Below are 19,141 nucleotides of genomic sequence, written 5' to 3'. Positions count from 1 at the left end.
ATGTAAGTAATATTTCCCCCCCCACTTCAATCTAGCCATTTTTTTACCTGTACCTGGGAGAAATAGACAGTTCTTTACTTATTATTGTTTCTATAACTGATTCACTTTTAGATACTTGAAGATAATTCTTTCACTCAGCCACCTTAGGAATTTAATTAGGTAGCTAAACCTCCTTAAGAACTAAAACAGAGGTTCTGAAGGAGAAGGTCCTGCTCTCCTGTCACCTTAGTCAGACACTTCAGAGGTGTCTCTGGCTGACCTTGCAGTGTCCTGCAAACACCTAAGGAGCCTAAATATGGGAGGGCTTTTTGTTTGTTTGTGGGGTTTTGTTTGTTTTGTTTTTGAAGTCTCAACGGGATTAATTTATTGCCATTCTGGTTTTTTCCATCCCTTTGCTGCAGGGTCACATCAGCATCAGGGGTGCAGAGGACAAGGGAGATGGGGCTGCTCCTTCTGGTAGCCGGTGGCCAGTAGACCAGCATAGCTAGGTCTTAAAAATGTATCATTAATCTTTGATTTTTTGAAACAAATAAATTTGTGTTTTTTCTTGTTTTCTAAACTTTGAGTTGTTGCCTGAGTCCGTTGAACTATGTGCTTTATTGATTTGGTGACCTGAACTAAATTAGCAAAAGCATTTGCTGAATTTCTGTACAAGCAGAAGTGTCAGTGTGGCTTCTGCCTTTCTGCACGAAGGAAATTCTTTGCTTGTGTGCATGAGTAGTTAGGGTAACTAACTCATTTAAAGTTACTTTAGCAAGTTACTTTTCTCTTGGCTTCCCTTTCTTCTAAGATTAGCAAACCAATTTTTTCAAAAGGAAAAAGTGAAGAAGAGTTGTTTTGTTTTGTTTTTTTAAAATCAGTAGGCATTCTGATGTGTTAGAAAGGATAGCTCTTGTGTGTACAGACTTAAGAACATTCTGAGATTATTATTTCCCTAATCCAAGTTTGTTTCATATTAGAGCATGAACATTACTTGATAAATATATTTTATCATAATTTCTTTAGACTTTGGTGTATAATTTGTGTTTTGTTTTGTAACAGTATAGAGCTAGACAGTATATAAAATGTGGTTCTTCAAATCATATATTTTGAAATTGTTTAGCCAGTCATGATCCCTAGAACATGCTTTTTCAGGTGTTCTCGTGTATAAATTGAGCACTGCTGAAACTTGTTTCCCAAGATTTTTGGGAAAAAATGTTTGTGAAAGTCAATGTGAATAGCTACAGCTACCTCAGCTGTTTCTGAGGTTTGTTCCCTAGTGAGCAGTGTAATCAAGGAAATTGCACTCTGGAGTTTTGGGGCACATGAGAGGTGTAGTTGCTTGTGAATGGTAATTGCAGGTGATAAACTCAGGGAATGCTTGGAGAGGCAGATATGGAGGGTGACGGGGTAAAAAGTGACTGGAGCCTACCAGTTACCCAATAGAATGTATTACTGTTAATATATTAGTGAGGCAAACCAACAGATGCCATTTTAGTATCTGATTTGATACTTTGTTTCCTAGGCCAGTTAACTGTGTTCTTCACTGGGGTTTGCCACCTTAATTAATCCCATAAGATATTTCCAGTATCCCAGTAAGTGTGCTCATACATCAGCTTTGCTCATATGTTTGAATACTGTTGATATTCTGCAGCTGCACATGTTATTAAAGACTTCTAAGTGTTGCAGTCCATAAGCTGAAGAAGATATTTTGGAATTATTCTAACACCTAACAAAGAAATACTACCATAACAAATGCTTGTTGGATTTGCTGCCACGAGCAACATTTGGTGAAGCAGTTTCACACAAGTGAAATCTGCTTTTGCAGCAGAGTAAAAGGACAGCAGCTGTAAACTGAGTGGGAGTTCTGCATTTTCTTGTCAAGTGTTTGGAATGAAGTACCCTTTCTAACAGAACACATATTTGATGACTGTTCTGTTTTAGAACTATCTCTTGCAAATTGTTATTTTCCCTATTTTTTTAAGAATCCCCAACTATCTATTGTGAGAGTGAATGATTATAATACACATCTAGAGTTTCTTAATTGTTCTGGGGTTTTCCTTATCTTTCTAATAGAAGAATATTACAGTTTTTGCTCTACTGAATGATGGGGTTTTGGTGACTTGTGTGGTAATATTTAGACTTCATTCTGTTCATTCAAGTGGTTCTCAAGCTATCTTTTAGGTTTTTGAGCTTGCTTAGTACAACTTCAGTAACTTGGGAATTTTATCAGAGGTGGTGTTTACTTTCCCATCTGCAGTTTCATGGGTTCCTGGCTTTACACTGCTTTGTGTAAGCACTGGACCCTCAAAAGTACACTTAAAGGCTATGGGATTTGTACTTTTGAAAATGTAAAGTGTAGAAAAAATTGCTATTCAGTTTGAAGCGACAGTAATGGAAACTTTTCCATGACCTTTAGGCTATTATGAGTTCAAATCGTACCATTCTACACTCTGCCCACAATAATATTTCATAGGAGCTAACTTCTTAGGCCTGCTGTGTTTCTGTAATGGATACAACATAGAAGTGTTCCATGAAGATCTTAATAATCTGCCTTTAAGAATCCTTTCACCTCTCTGAGGCAAATGAGATGTACAGCTATACATTAAACCAGTTAAAACAGTAAATGCTTTGATAATTGAGGAGTCTCCACTACTTCTGAAACTTCAAGAGATTATTCTGCTGTAACAGCTCTAAAACTACTGAAGTGCTTGTTGTGTTCTTGTGATACTTGCCATCTGAAAAGCAGTACCTATTGGTCTATTACAGGATAATTTTCCACTGGTGAAATCAAGCTAAGCTTTTCTTGTGCTTTCTTAGTGTACTATTTTAGTTTTTATAGAATATATCCTTGAGAGAGATCACAAATGATTCCCAACAGCTTTATCATTCACAAATCTGCATTCAGACATGTACTGCAGGCTTCACAGAGCTCAAGAACTAACAGCAATTGAGCTAAAATGCAGAAACAGCTAGAAATTAACTTCCCTAAAACTGGAAGAAAAAGAAATGTGTAAATCTCCTTCTGTATGGCATATCCAGGTTGTTCAAGATGTGGGCTAAATTTCTGAATTAGATTGCAGATAACTTTATTATGTGTGTTAAAAGTATCAGCATTTGATCTGGCAAACAGGGGGAAAAGGAGTGAAGGAAATGTACTGTGTGACTTTTGAGCATTGTCAAATTTGGCTCCTCTTTCCTAACTGGGGTAAGCTTGCTGTGTAAGCATGTATGACGTAAAGTGTTTCATATGGTATTGAAATTTTCTGCTATAGGAAAAGCAGCTTTGTCTATATCCTTGGACAAAAGCTTTTTTATGGAAGGGAGAAGCTAGATTGTGCAAGTGGCAAAGTGCAAGTACGGTAAACACTGTCATCTTTGTGCATGTTTGACAAAGGATCCCATTGTAAGATCTTATTTCCGTTTTTTAAAATATTTGACATCACTGTTGCTGTCCTTCAGTATACTTTCTTTTATTGCTGTAAACTTCCTACATGTGTATGTCATAGTTTGCTCATGCAGTGAGCAACTGCAGGGATGTGAATGGGAAGTTTGCAGAGTATGCAGGGAAAAAAATGGTTTTCCATCAATTTTCTTTGATAAGTCACTTGTGATGGATGATCTGGGAGTGGTCTCTGGTACTCCAAGACCCAGCCAAGTGCTCCCTCCTGTCACAGGCTGTGTCCTGCTGCTGCAGTCAGTTTCCATTCCTGTTCCTGAGTGCTTGTCAGTGCTGCAGAAGGAGCCACCTTTAGCTTTCTCTACTGCAGGATTTTGCAATACAATTAAATAACTCATTATCTTGAAGAGTATGAAAATAATTTAAGTTACTTCTTTTGGGCTACAAGGGGGAGTAAATGTATTTAGTTTGAGGGGCTTTTTGCTATGCACCTAGATATCGATAGATTACAGTAGCACTAGATAAAGATTTATATTTTCATCAATTATAGGAATTTTTTTTTGTATTATGAGAGAGCTAAAACAGAAGGGCATTTACATGGCTGAAATAACACAAGCACATTCTAGCAACCCCGATGTCCTGTTTCATAAACTGGTTTCATTAATCAAAATATTAATAGAGGTATATAGAATAAAATTAATTGTATGCAACTATCTCCAGTAATAGAAGTAATAGCTCAGCCTGTAGTTCAGTGTAAGTAAAATACAAAATTTCCTGAAAGATAAAATTAGTAAAGGCAAATCATGCTCTTAACAGGAAGTTACTGACTAGCCATTAAAAAATTACTTTGAATCTATCTGCTTAATTTTTAAATGGGACACTTTTAACTGTTGAATGGCCTTTATTAGGCAGATATATTTAAATGATTTGTATGGGATGATTTTATTTCTGTATTGCTTTGCAATGTCATTTTTTTTGTTACCAATTTATAATGGCAAATCAACACAAGGACTTCAATGCACTTAAATAATATTTGCATTACTATAGCTTGTCTGAAATTTATAATCAGCTGTTAACAGGCTTATAATATTTACTCTCATTGTTTTATATGTTCCTTAGACTTACTGTGTGAATTATCCAGCCTGTGGTGGAGAAGGTTAGAGTGTAAAAAATTGTTTCAGTTCCCATTTAAATTTGGCTCGTTAAATTAGCTTGCTCTGTTCGCCTCTGATGTAGTAGAGGACTCACTGAAAAATCTCCCCTGTTTTGGGGTATAAATTGTAAATATGCCTGTATCTGTTAGAAAGAAAACAGGGTTCGGAGCATGTTTGTAAAAGTATAAACCAAAAGCAGAAAGAGGAAGGAAAAGATGAGCTAATTATTCCAGCTGAAGCTGTCACTTTATGAACATGAAACTGTAGAGTTTTTGAGATTTCTTTTGTATAATTCCTGTTTGAATAAAGCTGGTATTGAAGTCCCAGGCCTTCCTAAAAGGACAGTGGGAATTCCTTGGCAAGAAGCTCAGTTGTTGAGGGAACTGGGATGCTTCATTCCCAGTCTCAGGATGCTGTGGGATTTGCCTGTTCTTCTTTCTTCAGCTTGCTGCTGCAGAGACAGTATTCCCTTACTTTCCTTCAATATAATGCTCCTTTTTTGCAGGAGTATGGATAATCTGTTGTTTGTAACTTCATAAGGAGTATTGAGATTAGCCTTTCTTTTTTTCTTTTTTTTTTAATGTTCTTTGTCTTTAGCAGCTACTTACAGCAGTCTGAATGCTGCTACTGAAAAATGAAAGCTTTTACATTCAGGTTCATAGCATTGAGAAAGCTGCAAACAGAGGCATCGCAGTGAAAGCAATTTGATGTGTGGTAGGTCATGTTTTGCAGGCTAGCATTGCAGTCATTCTTTAAGCAGTTATGTTCTACAAGTTTTTGTCTTGAATTTAAGTTCTATAAAAGGAAAAAGGTAATCACAAGTTGCAAGTGAACTTTGTTTTCTGACTTTTTGTTGCTGGCATACTCTGCCACTTCACAAGGTACTTTTCATTACTGAAATGTGTACGTTTGCTTTCCACTGCACTGAGTTCAGGTTTCCAGAGGCCTGATACCATATCTGTGGCCTTTGTTAAAAATGTTGACTGTTCATTCATGAATGATTAACAGGTTGTTTTTTTTTTAAAGGCCCATATCTGCTTCCTACTGTGCCAGTATAAAAACTGTGTTCTGAAAATGCTGTGTGTACAGTCTCTGTTTGAAGAAGGTTGTGTGTTGATCCTGGAAACTTGGTCCTGCTTGCATGAAACTTTCTTCCTTATCAATTAGTGAGGATCTAGTGTGAGCAGACGTTTTGGAGAGACCGAGGTTAAATGTGGCAGATTTTTACAGGATTATACAGAGCATTACTGAGCTCAGGGAGAGGCCCATATTTTCTTGAAGATGGCAGCATGCTTAATGGGCTGTACAATTTTCATTCATGTTGTAGTGTCATAGAAGTATTTCTGCTTGCTAATTTTCTTACGTCACTTTTCCAGCAAGAGTCCTTCGCTGTTCTTAGCAGAAGAAAGCAACATGAAAAAGTCTGAAATCCATATCAAATAGGAAATGGATGTTGAAATGTTTGGAGTATAAGGCATTTAGTGTGTGCATGCATGGGCACGTTGAAGGACATGTTCTTGCAATTCTGATAGTGAGAAGACAAAGAGTCTCTTTGGGAAGATTTAATTCCATGTTTATGAGCAGTCAGAGTTTGATAGTGCAAAAAAAAAGGCCTCAGGGAGGGAAGTTCTCACTGGAAGTCCTGTTTAGTGTTTAGCATATATTTAAATCTCCCTTAACTGTCTATGGTTTTGGGCATACACCCATGGAAGTGATCAGGAACTGTTTTGGTCTAGGTAATGTTTTGTCTATTCTTATGAATATATTTTCAGTGAGTAGTGATTTTGATAAATGAAAGTTAAATTAATCTGCTTTTTGTCCTAAAATTATTCAAGTTTTTTGCAAACTCAGTTGTGAATTCACAGAATGATCATTTGGAAGGAAAGGGGGAGGTGGTGCAGTGCCTGCCAGCCCTACAGGGCCATGCACTGTGACCCGCCTGTGTGGGACTCTCCTTCCCAGCCTGAGGGGGGATTGACCTGCCTGCCAATGCTGGCATAGAATGTACACTGATGTTATTTTCAGGAAACTTTGAACTTTTTAAAAGCTGCTTTTCTTATCAACAAATAAGATACTGACAAAGTTAGCCTCGGTAAGGTTGAGTGCTGTTGAACTGAGCAAAATCCTAGACAAAACAACATACCTCATCGCATGGCTCAGGGTATGAGGAAGTTTCCTTGTGTGCTGCAAGGTTATTAAAAATAGATCCTGATAACGAAGTCATACCCCTCAAAGACGTACTTATGAGCTAAGCTGCATGTTATAGTCAGATTGATGGCTTTGCTTTTTCTTAATGCTTCGCTGAAAGTAGTAATTTCCAGATGTCTTTCAAAAATCTTGCAGTTCCCCCTGAAAAATCTGTCAGAAGAGAAAGCAGCAGGGAATGAAAGTAGCTGGAAGGCTGGCTGGGCAGGACAGCTAGTTGTCTTGTTTGTTGCTCAGGAGAAAAGTTGTGTCTTCTCCTTGAAAACCAGAAATGGGTATCTTGAGTTTGGAAGCGCTAAGCATTCAGAATAAAATCCCTCATTTACACTTTCATATTGTGTTACTGTTTTAAACATAGCTTGTATGCTGCCTGAGTTAGGTGGCATTACTTTGACTGTGAGCTCCCAGTATTGGCTGATCTCATCCATGTCCTGCAATTTCATCTGGAGTTGTCCTGGTTATAATGCTGGAATGGTTGAAAACCTCCGTGTGAAGCCTCTGAGCCGTATTCCTATTGCTTGAGAAAATATTCCAATGCAAAAATATACCAAGCATTCTGTGTTTCAGGCTATTTGGAAAACATTTCTATTAATACACACAACTGTTCTTTTAGTGATGGCACTTAGCTGTCTTAATTAAAACAAAATAGTAGTTGTTAAATGTGGGCCGGACAGAGGAGCTGCCTTGTTGCTTTGTGTGGAAGAGGAATTTCAGGAGGAGGTGAGGGTTGTGCAAGCCACCAGCCCCCCTTGGCAGCAGCCAGGGTGCTTGGTGGTGCCACTTTTGCCACTTCCTTAAAAGAGAGGAAGAAGCTGGAGGTTTGTGCATTCTGTGGTGACATTTCAATGACAAACCCTGTGGTTTAATGGCAGGTTGGTTTACGTGGGAGGTGCAGCTCTGCAAGCTCTTGGACACCAATGCAGAAATTGTGCTCTTGAATGAGGAGGCATCAAGATTGCTGCCTCAACATCCCAGAGAGTAGGATGGTCTTCATTCACGGTAGCTTTTAGGGCTCTCAAGATCAACTCTCTACCAAAGGCATCTGTTCTACCCTCCTCACAAAAAAACCCAAAACAAATAAAACAAAAAAAAAAGTCAACATGTGTGACTTGGATAGTAGAACAATACCCTTTTACTGTTTATCAAGTTTCGTAACAGATTTTTTCCTTTGAATTAGGTATAGGAGGATACTGATTGGTTTTGGCTTCTAGATTTTGCCCGTGCTGCAATTTTTTTTGTTTTCAGCACTTGTGGTTTGCCTTAGATGTACTGTACTTGCTATATCTGGTAAGCTGTGTTGTCTCTTTTGAAGGCATGCAAAACAAGTCCATGCCCGTTATAATCTCATTAAGTTCCTCTCTAGCTGTTTCCCCCTTTGGTTGTGGATATTGCCCATATTTGGTTCTACCTATGGTGCAATCAGTTTATATCTGATTGTGTGGTATGATTTGCTGTCTTGCCTGAGCAAACCCTGATAATTTATGATTAGATGTGGCCTAGATTAGCATCTTATGATTTTAATGTTTAAAAGTACATTATAAAAGATCTTTTATGCAATGCAGTAGCAACAGGGGGCACAAGGGCTTGCCTACAGCAAAGCTGCTCAATTAAAACGAAGGGGATGGTTTAAATTGTATAGCTTTTTGTTTAGAATACCTAATATTGTGCCCCAAAATACAAAAGTGGCAGTGCATTACTAGGAAACTAATTTGGTTTAATAACGAGCTGCTTTCACAATCTCATAATCACAGTTCTTGTGAAAACACATGCTCTTACACTGCACAGCGTATTTGTATTAGGCTTTAAAAATTGAACATCTGAGGCTTTATTTCTCTCCTAAACACGGTAGGGGTTCATTTGGAAGTACTTGTGGTTTCATTAAGTTCTTTGGTCTTCAAACCATAATTTCTGTTGTCACATTAGCAAGCTATTTATTAATAAGCAATTGTCATTAGTGTTTTGTAGGTGTTTGTTGTTCTACTTTTGTGTGTGTATGTGAACAAAAGCAGGTGGATAAGAATATCCACTTAATTTCGACAAGAAGAGAGGGGTAATTGAAATACTTGGTGATGTTGCCTAAAATATTTTCAAATAAGCATGTTTGAAAAGGCATACAGGTGAACTGTCCAGGTGTTTTTCAGAATTTTGTAGTCAATTTCTTAGTCACAACATTGTGCTCATCTTTCTGACTGAGCTGCCCGTTTAGACCTTGCTGAGAATGCAGAAGTGCTGCTTTACATTCACCATCACTGTATCAACAGTGAGGCGGAAAGGTTGGGGAGCAGTCTTTGCCTAACAAGCGGCATCTCAGAAATGCTATGTATTGTCTTCAACAAGATCACATTACTTGCAGTTTCTGAGCAGTACATGAACTGTAAAGCTGAAGTTTTTCAGCAAGGCATGGCAAGCATATAATTTTTTGATGAAGATTCCAGTGTATTTCAAATCCACTGGAAGACATAATTATCAGCTGTCATCAGGAGGAATGCTGAAAAATTGGTTCAGTATTAAATAAATATAGCTTGTGATATCTACCTTAGAATTAAGAATCTAATGTTCTTACACCCCAGCATTTTATGGCTGTCCTTTGTGCTTTTGTACTTCACAACAAAAGGAGGAGTTTGTTGGTTTGTTTTACTACTGCATTCTGATTTGTAAGGGAACATTCGAAAATTCATTTGCTCGTTAACAGTGCATTTCTTCTCTCAATAGCCAACTACTCCACCAAGCCAAGGGAGGCCTGATTCACCAGTTTATGCTAACTTACAAGAACTGAAAATATCTCAGTCTGCACTTCCACCTCTACCTACAAGTGCTCCAGTCCAAATAAATGGGGAATGGGAAACCCATAAAGATACGACAGGACGCTGTTATTACTACAACAGAGGATCACAGGAGCGAACCTGGAAACCTCCGCGGTGGGCCCGAGATGCAAGCAGTAATAAAGGGGATTCCCAGAGCCATGCAGATCATGAGGTAGTTCCTTCTGAGATCAAAAGCAATGAGATTGTAATGCATATGAATGGTCTTTTGTTGTAGAATTTGGTATCTCTTGGTTTTGAGGTGCTGAGAGGAGTGTGTCTTCCTTTGTGTTTTTGGTTATGTGTCTTGGTATGAAGTAGTCAACAGTTTCACTCTTGAGTTGCTTTTTTGTACAGGAATGTGTACATGATCTGTGTGGAAGAGTAGCAACTTGTAAAAATGCTTCTGTAAAAACAGCCCCATAGCAGATACTGCTACTTTTGACTAGATTACATTCACATTGTGAACATATTCTTTAGGTATATCAATGGATTTTTTTTCATTATGTAAAAGTTCTGCTTTTGCAAAGCCTTTTGGTAAAACTTTGCTGCTGACCTTGCTTGAGATAGTTGAAGTTTACTGTGAAGTTATTTATGTTAAAAGATGATTTGGACTAATATTTGATGTGCCAATTTATTCTGTGCAGCCAGTTGCTAGGGAAAGTCTGATTGTGAAGTGTGTTTATCTGAACTGCAGTGCTTCAGATAAAGCAAAGGAATAGTTGAGATGGATATTACCATTTAGATATGCTTAAAATAGTGTTCTTGTGTCCAAACAGTACTGAGGTTAACCAGTTTCCTGATGGAAAGAGAAAGCAAATATTTATCAAAAAATCTTCTACATATTTCGCTTCTATATTCCCTTTCCATATAGATATATATGTATGTATGTATGTATGCATGTATGTATGTATGTATGTATAGTTTTGGTGGATTTTCTCCTGAGACAGCTATATATAGTGTCTCTATATATCCTATATGTATATCTAAGCCATAAAACCAGAGCTAGTTTTAAAATTGAATTGTGGACTGCTCAAAATTTTGTGATTGCTGGAAGTCTGTCACAGAAGTCCACCTCTGGAAAGGTAGGAACAGGAACAGGTGAGAGAGAGAAGTGGAAACCTTTCATTCCCTTTGGCACTGGCAGTAACTGTGACATCCACCCACCAGCATTTCAATTGCCAAATTTTCTTGCCTCAGGCGAATGGCAGCAACAGGCAAACAGATGGAATGTTTGTGCCTCTCCCTTTGGTATCTCTGGTAATGGTCTCTTAATTTATCACCGACTGTCCTTTTGCTGGATAAGACTGGTTTTAGTCTGGCTAAGCTGATTGCTTTTTTGAGTAGTGATTGTCCTTGTCCTGGTAATGGTTTTCTCGTTGTTGTAGTTCCATCTCCTGGTAATCATTTTTCATTGTTGTAGTTCTTCCTTCTTTTCATGGAAGGATTGCAAGAGTTCTTTCTTATTCCCCACGTGCAAGCAATCCCTCTGACTCCTGCTCATACATCTGTACCATCACTTCAGCACATGGTTGCATCTTTGGAATGCTTGATTTTTAATTTACATTTTAAAAATTGCCCATAAGTTCTTTCATCTCAGTTCTTCTGTTTATTTGTGATGCTTCAGGTATCACAAGCTGGCCATCAGACAATTATGTCTATTAAGTTTTCAGTCTTTGTGAGACCAGTGGAGATACATGTTTTGATTTTTAACTAGACACTAAGTCTGTATTTCCAGTAGCATAAGCTCCTTAGGTAATTTGTGTCTTGACTGGGTTATCAGAATATGGTAGGAGAGATACACACTGCGTGGTCACGCCAATCCATTTACCAGCAGTCATGTTTTGATTTTGAAGCTGTCTTTCCCCCCCACCCCTCTTTCCTTTTGTTTCTTTTCTGTTCTGCATTTGGGAACATGCTTCACACTCCACTGTTCATGTTCCTTTTTGGAACCTCTGGGTATTTAATTCAATATAAAGTAAAAGTTGAGATCCAAGCCTGAGCTACAGGAAAATGTAGGGCATCTCAAATTTTGTCTGATTAGGAAAAATTAGAGCTAATATATCTTAATAATTATAAGTTGGCTTTTATGCTAGCCTGAGTTATGCTCTTTTAATAATAAAAAAGTACATGCAGAAGGATTAAAAGCTAGTTTCTACTAATTTGTCCTCAGAGGAGCTTGTGTTGTATTAGGTAGCAAAATGGAAGGTGATGAAAAATGAGAACGGAGAGATCAGATATTCTAATATATGAGTAATATATGAAACATGACCTAGTTTATAGTTGGTCTTTGAACTTTGTGATTAGGAAATCAAATTTTATTGGATAATTGAAAAGAGGCAGAATTTGCCTGAGTAGCTGGTCACAGACATGTCACAAAGAAAACAGTTGTAGGTCATGACAGTGGGATGGATGTTATGTTACATGGATGGGATATGGGGAAGCAGTGAAGTCCTATGGACAGGGCCTGTAAGAAAGTGTATAATATTTTGGAATTACAGATAAAATGTATTAGTGGCAGTGATTTGTTGATGTATCTGAGGAAGGAGTGCTTAACAGTAATTAGGAGGAATTTGTCAAGTGAAGTGATTTAGTTAAGTTGAACTGTAAAAGGAATGGGATGTCACAATATCAGAGAAGACAAACCTTTAATACCTGGATAGGAGATCATAATGTGAAGTAGACATCCACAAATTACCCAACAGCTGTAGAAAAGCAATGGGTTTTAATTGAATTTCAAAACTAGATTTAAATCATGTCCAGAATGTGATTGCACTTCATTATTTTTGTTTTAATATAAACAAATGGTAATAAAGGGATGGTAGCTTTCTTAATTAGGGTTCTTCCTGATTATTTTCACTTTCACAAGTAGTAGTAACGCTAGAAAGGTGAAGTGATAGAAGGGGCACAGGAGCTGTTCCTAGTAAATGCTTGGTGATGAACTGGTCCTGCCCCTAGGAACTTTCTTTGTAAACAAAAAAAAAAAAAAAAAAAGGCCAAGAATGACAATAGAAGCAATCCTGTGGGGGACCTTTTCAGTAATTCTCTTTAATGTCACAGCAAAGATCTTATAAAGTGCAAGGTTGGGCACCTGTCTGCTTAAGATGGGTTTATTTAATGTGGGATAGTGTAACTGGGGATGAGACTTGAGATAAAGCATGGCCAATATGAAAAAAAAGGTATAGGCAGTTAATGCTGAAAAAGTGTTGAAAGTGAAATTGAAAGCTGAGGAACGTGGTTTGGCCAGTGTTCTGTAAACTGTGATCATGCAGCTTTAGCAGCTGTTCCTGACAGCTGAGGGACAAGGAATGCCTTGGCTTGGTAAAATTTGTAATAACTCAGGAATTTTGTTGAAGTTTAGGTCTGCAAATGTACAGGATATGAGTTAAGCCTTGCAGCATCTAAACTATTACTATATGGATGCCATGCAGATAGACACATTAACATTCCTACTATACAACAGGGGTTTTTCAAGGAGAATTTTCATTTTTAGGTCCTCTGTTTAGTTTTACCTGTGTGGGGTGTTTCTTCAGTATCATGTGTTGCTTGGAAGAGGCAAATACCAATGTATTATATTATAAGGTCATAATCTCTATAGATATTAATAATAAAAATGTTCAAAGTCTTCTACATTGACTTACCATATGGCAATGCAATTAATATTTAACTATTAAAACCATGTAAACCTAAGTACATGTATACAAATATAGTCATCCTATGAAACAGTAGTTCAAATGGGGCCTTGGCAACTCTTCAGTCTTAATTCTGCAAGTGTAAAAATGGGACTGAAGACTCCCCCCACCCTGCTCCCTCTGCTCTCCTCCCCTCCCCACAGTGGTTAGGAATTGGCAGATGAGAATTTCACATTGCCCCATGTGCAAGAGAGGTAGCATTGGTTAATCCATAGTTTTACAGGCTCACATTCTCTAAGCTGTAGAGGACGCTTGCATTTTTTCATGTTCCTTAATTAATGGTCTAAATATTTCCTGTGGGTTTTCCTGTGCTTGGTAAACTGGGTCATGTCAGTTAAAGGAGTGTGTGTCACACAAGTGCTAAGGTACTCAGAAAAGTAACACCAAAAACCTACACAGAAATCATTTGGATATGTCACGAAACATATAGTCTTTAAACCCATTGACTTTTAAAAACTGGGGAGTTTCTGATAATTGAGTATTTTTTGTAAGACTTGATCTTTTTGGGAGAGGTTTTTTCCTATTTAAAATTGAAATTGTGTCTCTCTCCTGCCTTGCAATTTTTCTCAAAACCCTTATGCCAATGTTATTGAACCATAGTATTTTATTAGTTTCTGAGTAGCAGGGTGTCTTAAATGTTTTGCCTCCTTCTAGCTGAGTATCCAAGACGCTGTGGAAGGAAATCTACATAGAATTCCTTAGGAGACCACAGATGATGTGGGAGATGTTGTGGGAGATGAAAGAAGGGAGGTTTTTTTTTTGATGCATGGAGCAGATGCTTAGAATAAGACTACAGTGTGTTAGCAAGGGGATGAACAAGGTTTAGGGGGGAACAGAAATTGTTTGATGTGTGCGTAAAATCTTTTCTCTGCATTACACATCAAACTTGTTCCTAGGATAATAATTGACTTCTACCTTCAGGAAACAATTTTTCAGCTCAGCTAGCTGTGCCTTGTGGAAGGGCTTGCTTTTGCAATGCTCTTTGTCGTGTGCATCAGAGTTGGAAGGAGGAAAGTGGAAATTCATAGTATTTTAAGATGCAGTGGACAAATACTGTAAAATGCTGCGATCTAAGAAGGTGAAACTGGAGTTTCAAGTTGTCCTTAATCAATTCTGTGTTTCCAGATGTATTTGAGAAAAGGAGAAGGATTTAGGTATGAAATTAGAGATGGTGGTAGGAAATGGAGGTAGCAGGGCTCCCAGTTTTTTCTTAAGGCAATGCAGATTACTAAAGCTAACTCTTCATCAGTAATGTAAATTTGTAGGGATAAAATTCAGATAGACAAAACCCCTGGAGTTTAAATTTGAGTAGTGAAATCTGATATAGGGGAAATGAAAAAAAAAGCATCAGTAAAAGCTAGTTCTGAAAATACTTTGAATTGTCTGCACTGTAAAAATGCATCTCATTCTTTCATAAGATATAAAAATGTGAACTCCCTGTTTTCATTACTATTCTCTTTCTAGTCAAATAATCTTTGATCTTTCAGATTTTAAAGCGCTTTCATTCTCAAAACTGCCTTGTATGTTTCTGACTACTTGTAGCATCTTTCATCAGAAGAAAACGACCACAGTTCTTGTTACAGCCAGTCAGATAGTCAGTATGGTTCTCCTCCAAAGGGTTGGTCAGAAGAGTTGGATGAACATGGTCAAACCTTATATACCAATGACTATACTAATGAAAAGGTACTTTTTCCTTCTTCTCATCATGTGTTCTAAATCTTTTCCACTAATTCACTTCTAGAAATGAAACCTACATTTCCAAAAGTGAAGAGCATACCTCAGCAGTAGCTCCTTTTGTTTTTTTTTAAGTATGCATGAAGCTTTAGCAAGTGAACTGACTTCTTTCCTTATGTATGTTTTTGTTATTTAGAAGAAGTTTTATTTCCAGTTGTGTGTCAGATTATATTAAGTGAACATACCATGTGTAATTTTTTTAGTTTCTGCCCTCCCCCTTCCTCTTGGTTATATTTGAGGAGCAAACTTCATATCAATACGTTTTTCTTACTGTCTTTTAAGAGTGGCTCTTGTCTACATATAGCTTTTAGTTAAGATATTTTTAAACTGAATGTGATGCTGCTTTATCACTTTCATATTTTCCTTTATTAGAGATTTTTTTACTACTGCTTTCAGATGTAGACAAACTTCTTAATTAAACTACAGCCATATCAGCAGATTTATGCCCTGTTTTTACTATCCAATTGCTACTGACAACTTACTGTGATTCTGGGCATGCCGTAAAAATTTCTCCCTCTTAGGATAAATTACAGTATCTGTTTATATTTGTAAAGCAGTCCATTTTTCCAGTTCACTGAAGTTGCATTTTGAGTTTTTTTAACTTCTAAAGATCACTGTTATATTATTTGTTATATTATAGCATCACCTGTTCATGAATTGAATTAGGCAAGCCTTATTTGCAAGAATTTTCTAAGTAGTTAGATTTTTTGTCCGTTTTAAAATTTTATTCTCTTTAATCAGTTTCTGACAAACATCTGTAAAGCACATTCCTATATTTTAACAAATATGCAGCCTTCTTTTTTAATTGCACTGGGATTGATAAAATCCAGCCTTTCCTACCACAAACAGTTATACAAAGTCAATCTTGTGAAACCTGCTTACACCAAGAGCCTTGCTGTGTTTTTCTGCAATCATCTTGTTGAATTTTGCTCATTATGGTTATTTTCTTTCTGCATGACCAGTCCCAGTTGTCATGGGTTTACTTCTTTGATTGTGGGAGGTGCTTGTAGAGGTTACAGGACTTAGAGTGTCTTCTTCATGATTTCTCTAGGGACTGCATCTCACACTTCCATTGATGTTTTTAAAAAATTGTTCAGTGAGTGCATAAATCTCTCACATTATCAACAGTTGCTGGTTGAGCTGCTTTTTTGTAATTTTATGTATAAGATCCTGATGCAGATCTGATGGAAAAATTGTGCCTCCCTAAACTGACAACATTATGTTGATAAGGATGAGATATGGCATCTTAAAAAAAAATCTGTTGATCACAATCTGTTGTGTAATATTGCTGGACTTTTTTCTGAGGAGTTACAGAAGAAAAAAATCAGGATGCTGAAAACTGTTGCTCTTACTGCAATCTAATCTTAGTTAATGGAGGTTGTGCATTAGACACGGCTGAAGTGGATGGCACTTAATTAAAAATTAACTTTAAATCTCAGGTCTCAGAGATTTACTGTTGTGACTGTCACTCTGATTACATTTTCTATCATCACATTTCTTTCTGCAGTGGATAAAGCACGCAGATGAACAAGGTAGACCATACTACTACAGTGCTGATGGTTCCAGATCTGAGTGGGAGTTACCTAAGGTGAGTGACCTAAAAAAGAAACTTCAGCAACTCGGGGCTTTCCCCTCTTCCTGAATATGTGTTCTATCAGGCCTTTAATGTGAGGTATTAACCACCAGAGGACTCAGATATTGCTCTTTGTTATTTATTGCATTTTTGTGGAATTTCTGATTATGAAGAGGAAAAAAATGTACTCAAGGACATGAAAAATGGATGGATGTAGTTTATTCAGATGTCACAGGAGATCTGGTGTCTTTGCTGAATTGAGCAAAAGTTTTATGCAGGGCTGCAGAATAGTATCTGTGATTCTGCTGTGATAAAGAAAAGCTGTATGGGAAAAAGGAGAAATCTTCACTGAGAAACTGTAGTCTAATTTTAGAACCCTCCAAAGTACTTATACAAACAAGAGTTGTAAACCAAAAGTTTTGGCAGGGTTTTTTTTGGTATTTTTGAGGATGGCACAGTTTCACCAGAATTGTGTTCTGGTATTTATTAATTTTGTAGTGAAAATAGAAATTTGTAGGGAAGTGACAGATCTGGGGACACTTGGTAGTCTGAGGATGCATCTAATACTATTTAATTCTCATTCACTTCAAAAAACTGGGCATTTGTTATATGGATATTGTTATGTATGTCTTCCCTGCCATTTGTTCAATACTACTTAAAAAGCTGTGGCCATTAAAAAAATTGTTTCACACAAAACTGTGTGCATAGATATATGAAAAAACGTGTTTCTCCATTATTGTTTTATCAGTACAAAAATCAGGGTCTCGAGTCACTTCCACTTAGAAAGGAGCAACCTTAATAGGTAGTGCTTTCATAATACTTGTGAGAAAATATTTACATGAAAATGATGAAGTTATATACTCAGCTGTTTTGTTATGTCGGTAGAAGAAGGTGCATCTGAATCACTGAAGAGTTGAGTTAGCTTTGAGAATTCTCCTATGTCAGTCTGATGTGTTAGCTAACTTAAATTTTGTAATGTGTCTCAATGTAACAATGTCATCTGTACCTATTGGTTTTAAAAGCTGTTTAGCATTTGATTAGTTACTGGATTTATTCGAAGTCTTAAAATCTGATAGACCAGGTTTTACCAGAAGCAATTGTTATTTCTGTATGTATAATTGAAATAATTTTGGGGAATAATGTCATGAGTACTTCATTCTATGACTTGCTCTGTGCAGAAAGTTTTGACTTGGAAGAAATTGTGTTTCACAAAAATAGATTAAGTTAGGATTTGAATTAAATAGCAAATTGCCTTTAATCCAATTAGAATAAGGCACAAAGGTAATCCAGAACCATTACCTGAGGTACAATAGGAGTCATAAGGGAGTGGGTTCTAGTATTTGTTAAATAATGCACGTTATTCTAGTTATTCTAAACAAAGTCTGAGTTCTGTTGTATTAGTAGCTACTTCCTGAAAGTGACCAGATAATGATATTAGAAATTTTCCTTGAAAATTATTTTGTATGATTCATTTGGGTGGAATGTACTTTTTAATTCCTTCTTGAAACTAGTAAATCTTGACTGGCAGCAAACATAAGGTTAACAGAACAAAATGAGCAATTGACTCTTAGATTCGGAATCCTTGGCTTTTAGCTTTGAATTCTGTGGAATAGATTAAATATTTCAACAAAAGATTAAGCTAGTTTATATAACTATATATTTGAAGATGTTATGCTTGTGAGTAATTAAGCGTGATTGAAGATTAGTCTCTCAAAGATCTTGCTGAAGCTGGTTATAAAGTACTTAAAACAAATGAATTAAAGAACACTCAGACCACAAAACTGCTTTGAAGGAAAAAAAATCTATGTTGAAAGTTCCCTTGAGCAGTGAGAGAAAACCATAGAGAGATCTCAGCATTCTAACACTTGCTTAAATGGAAAGTAAGTTACTAGGAAAAATCCTACTCTTTCTCAGTTTGGTTTTTTTTTTTGTTTTTCTTTTTTTTTTTAATCCTCAGTGTATTTAGCACAAATATTGCATTCCAAATCTTGTGAAATAAAGTGATATAATAGCATGGTCATGTAATACTATAAACCAGAAAAAGAATAGAATCTTTTTGTTAGATGGTTCTTAATAATCTGGATTTCATTAGAACTAAGAATGGTTCAGAGTTTTCTGGAAATAGCACACTAGCTGAGCTAATACTGTGACATTAAAAATCTTCAGAGTAATAGAATTAACTATAAATGTGCACATGCTTGGGAATAACACACTGTTCTTGTACGTGTGTTAAAAATTGTGAGGGTATATGTTGGGAAGGGAGGACAGTTACAAAACAAATTACTTTAGACAGTCTCACAGAAAGCCCTCCAGTCATGTGGATTTAAATAACATCTAGGAATAGCTGGATGCCTCTGGCTAAAAATGATGTTTCAGATGCAGTAGCTTTGACAACTGCTGAAAAGTCTATTAAGGCTCATGATGAGTGTGACCCAGCTTTCTGCAGTGGAAGAGAAGAACATACTGAATTAATCTTTAAAATGGATAATAATATTTTAATCATAGTTTCTACTAGATCCTGCAGAGGACTGAGATTTCTCATCTGCAGTATTCAGCTGTATTCAGTTTTTGGTTATTGCCAATTATTTAAAAAAAAAAAAAAC

The 19,141-nt window shown here is 36.7% G+C and overlaps 1 protein-coding gene across 6 annotated transcripts in view; it reads left to right on the top strand.

Moving 5' to 3' along the window:
* ARHGAP12 (Rho GTPase activating protein 12) overlaps window positions 1-19,141 on the top strand; it is a 75,061-nt gene that overhangs the window by 22,604 nt on the left and 33,316 nt on the right. For 4 of the 6 annotated variants that reach the window (XR_014616789.1, XM_084222491.1, XM_084222490.1 and 1 more), the window contains exons 3-5: window positions 9,451-9,714; window positions 14,774-14,914; window positions 16,473-16,553. Coding sequence is in view for 5 of the 6 variants with exons in the window: in XM_084222491.1 (XP_084078617.1) it covers window positions 9,451-9,714; window positions 14,774-14,914; window positions 16,473-16,553 (486 nt within the window). In the remaining variant the exon portion in view is untranslated. The remainder of the gene's footprint in view (window positions 1-9,450; window positions 9,715-14,773; window positions 14,915-16,472; window positions 16,554-19,141) is intronic. The other 2 variants (XM_084222493.1, XM_084222492.1) reach the window with 1 other exon arrangement.

Source organism: Fringilla coelebs, assembly GCF_963513975.1.
Source record: "Fringilla coelebs genome assembly, chromosome: 1".
In the NCBI taxonomy this organism is placed as follows: domain Eukaryota; kingdom Metazoa; phylum Chordata; class Aves; order Passeriformes; family Fringillidae; genus Fringilla; species Fringilla coelebs.
This window is presented reverse-complemented; position numbering and strand designations above follow the sequence as displayed.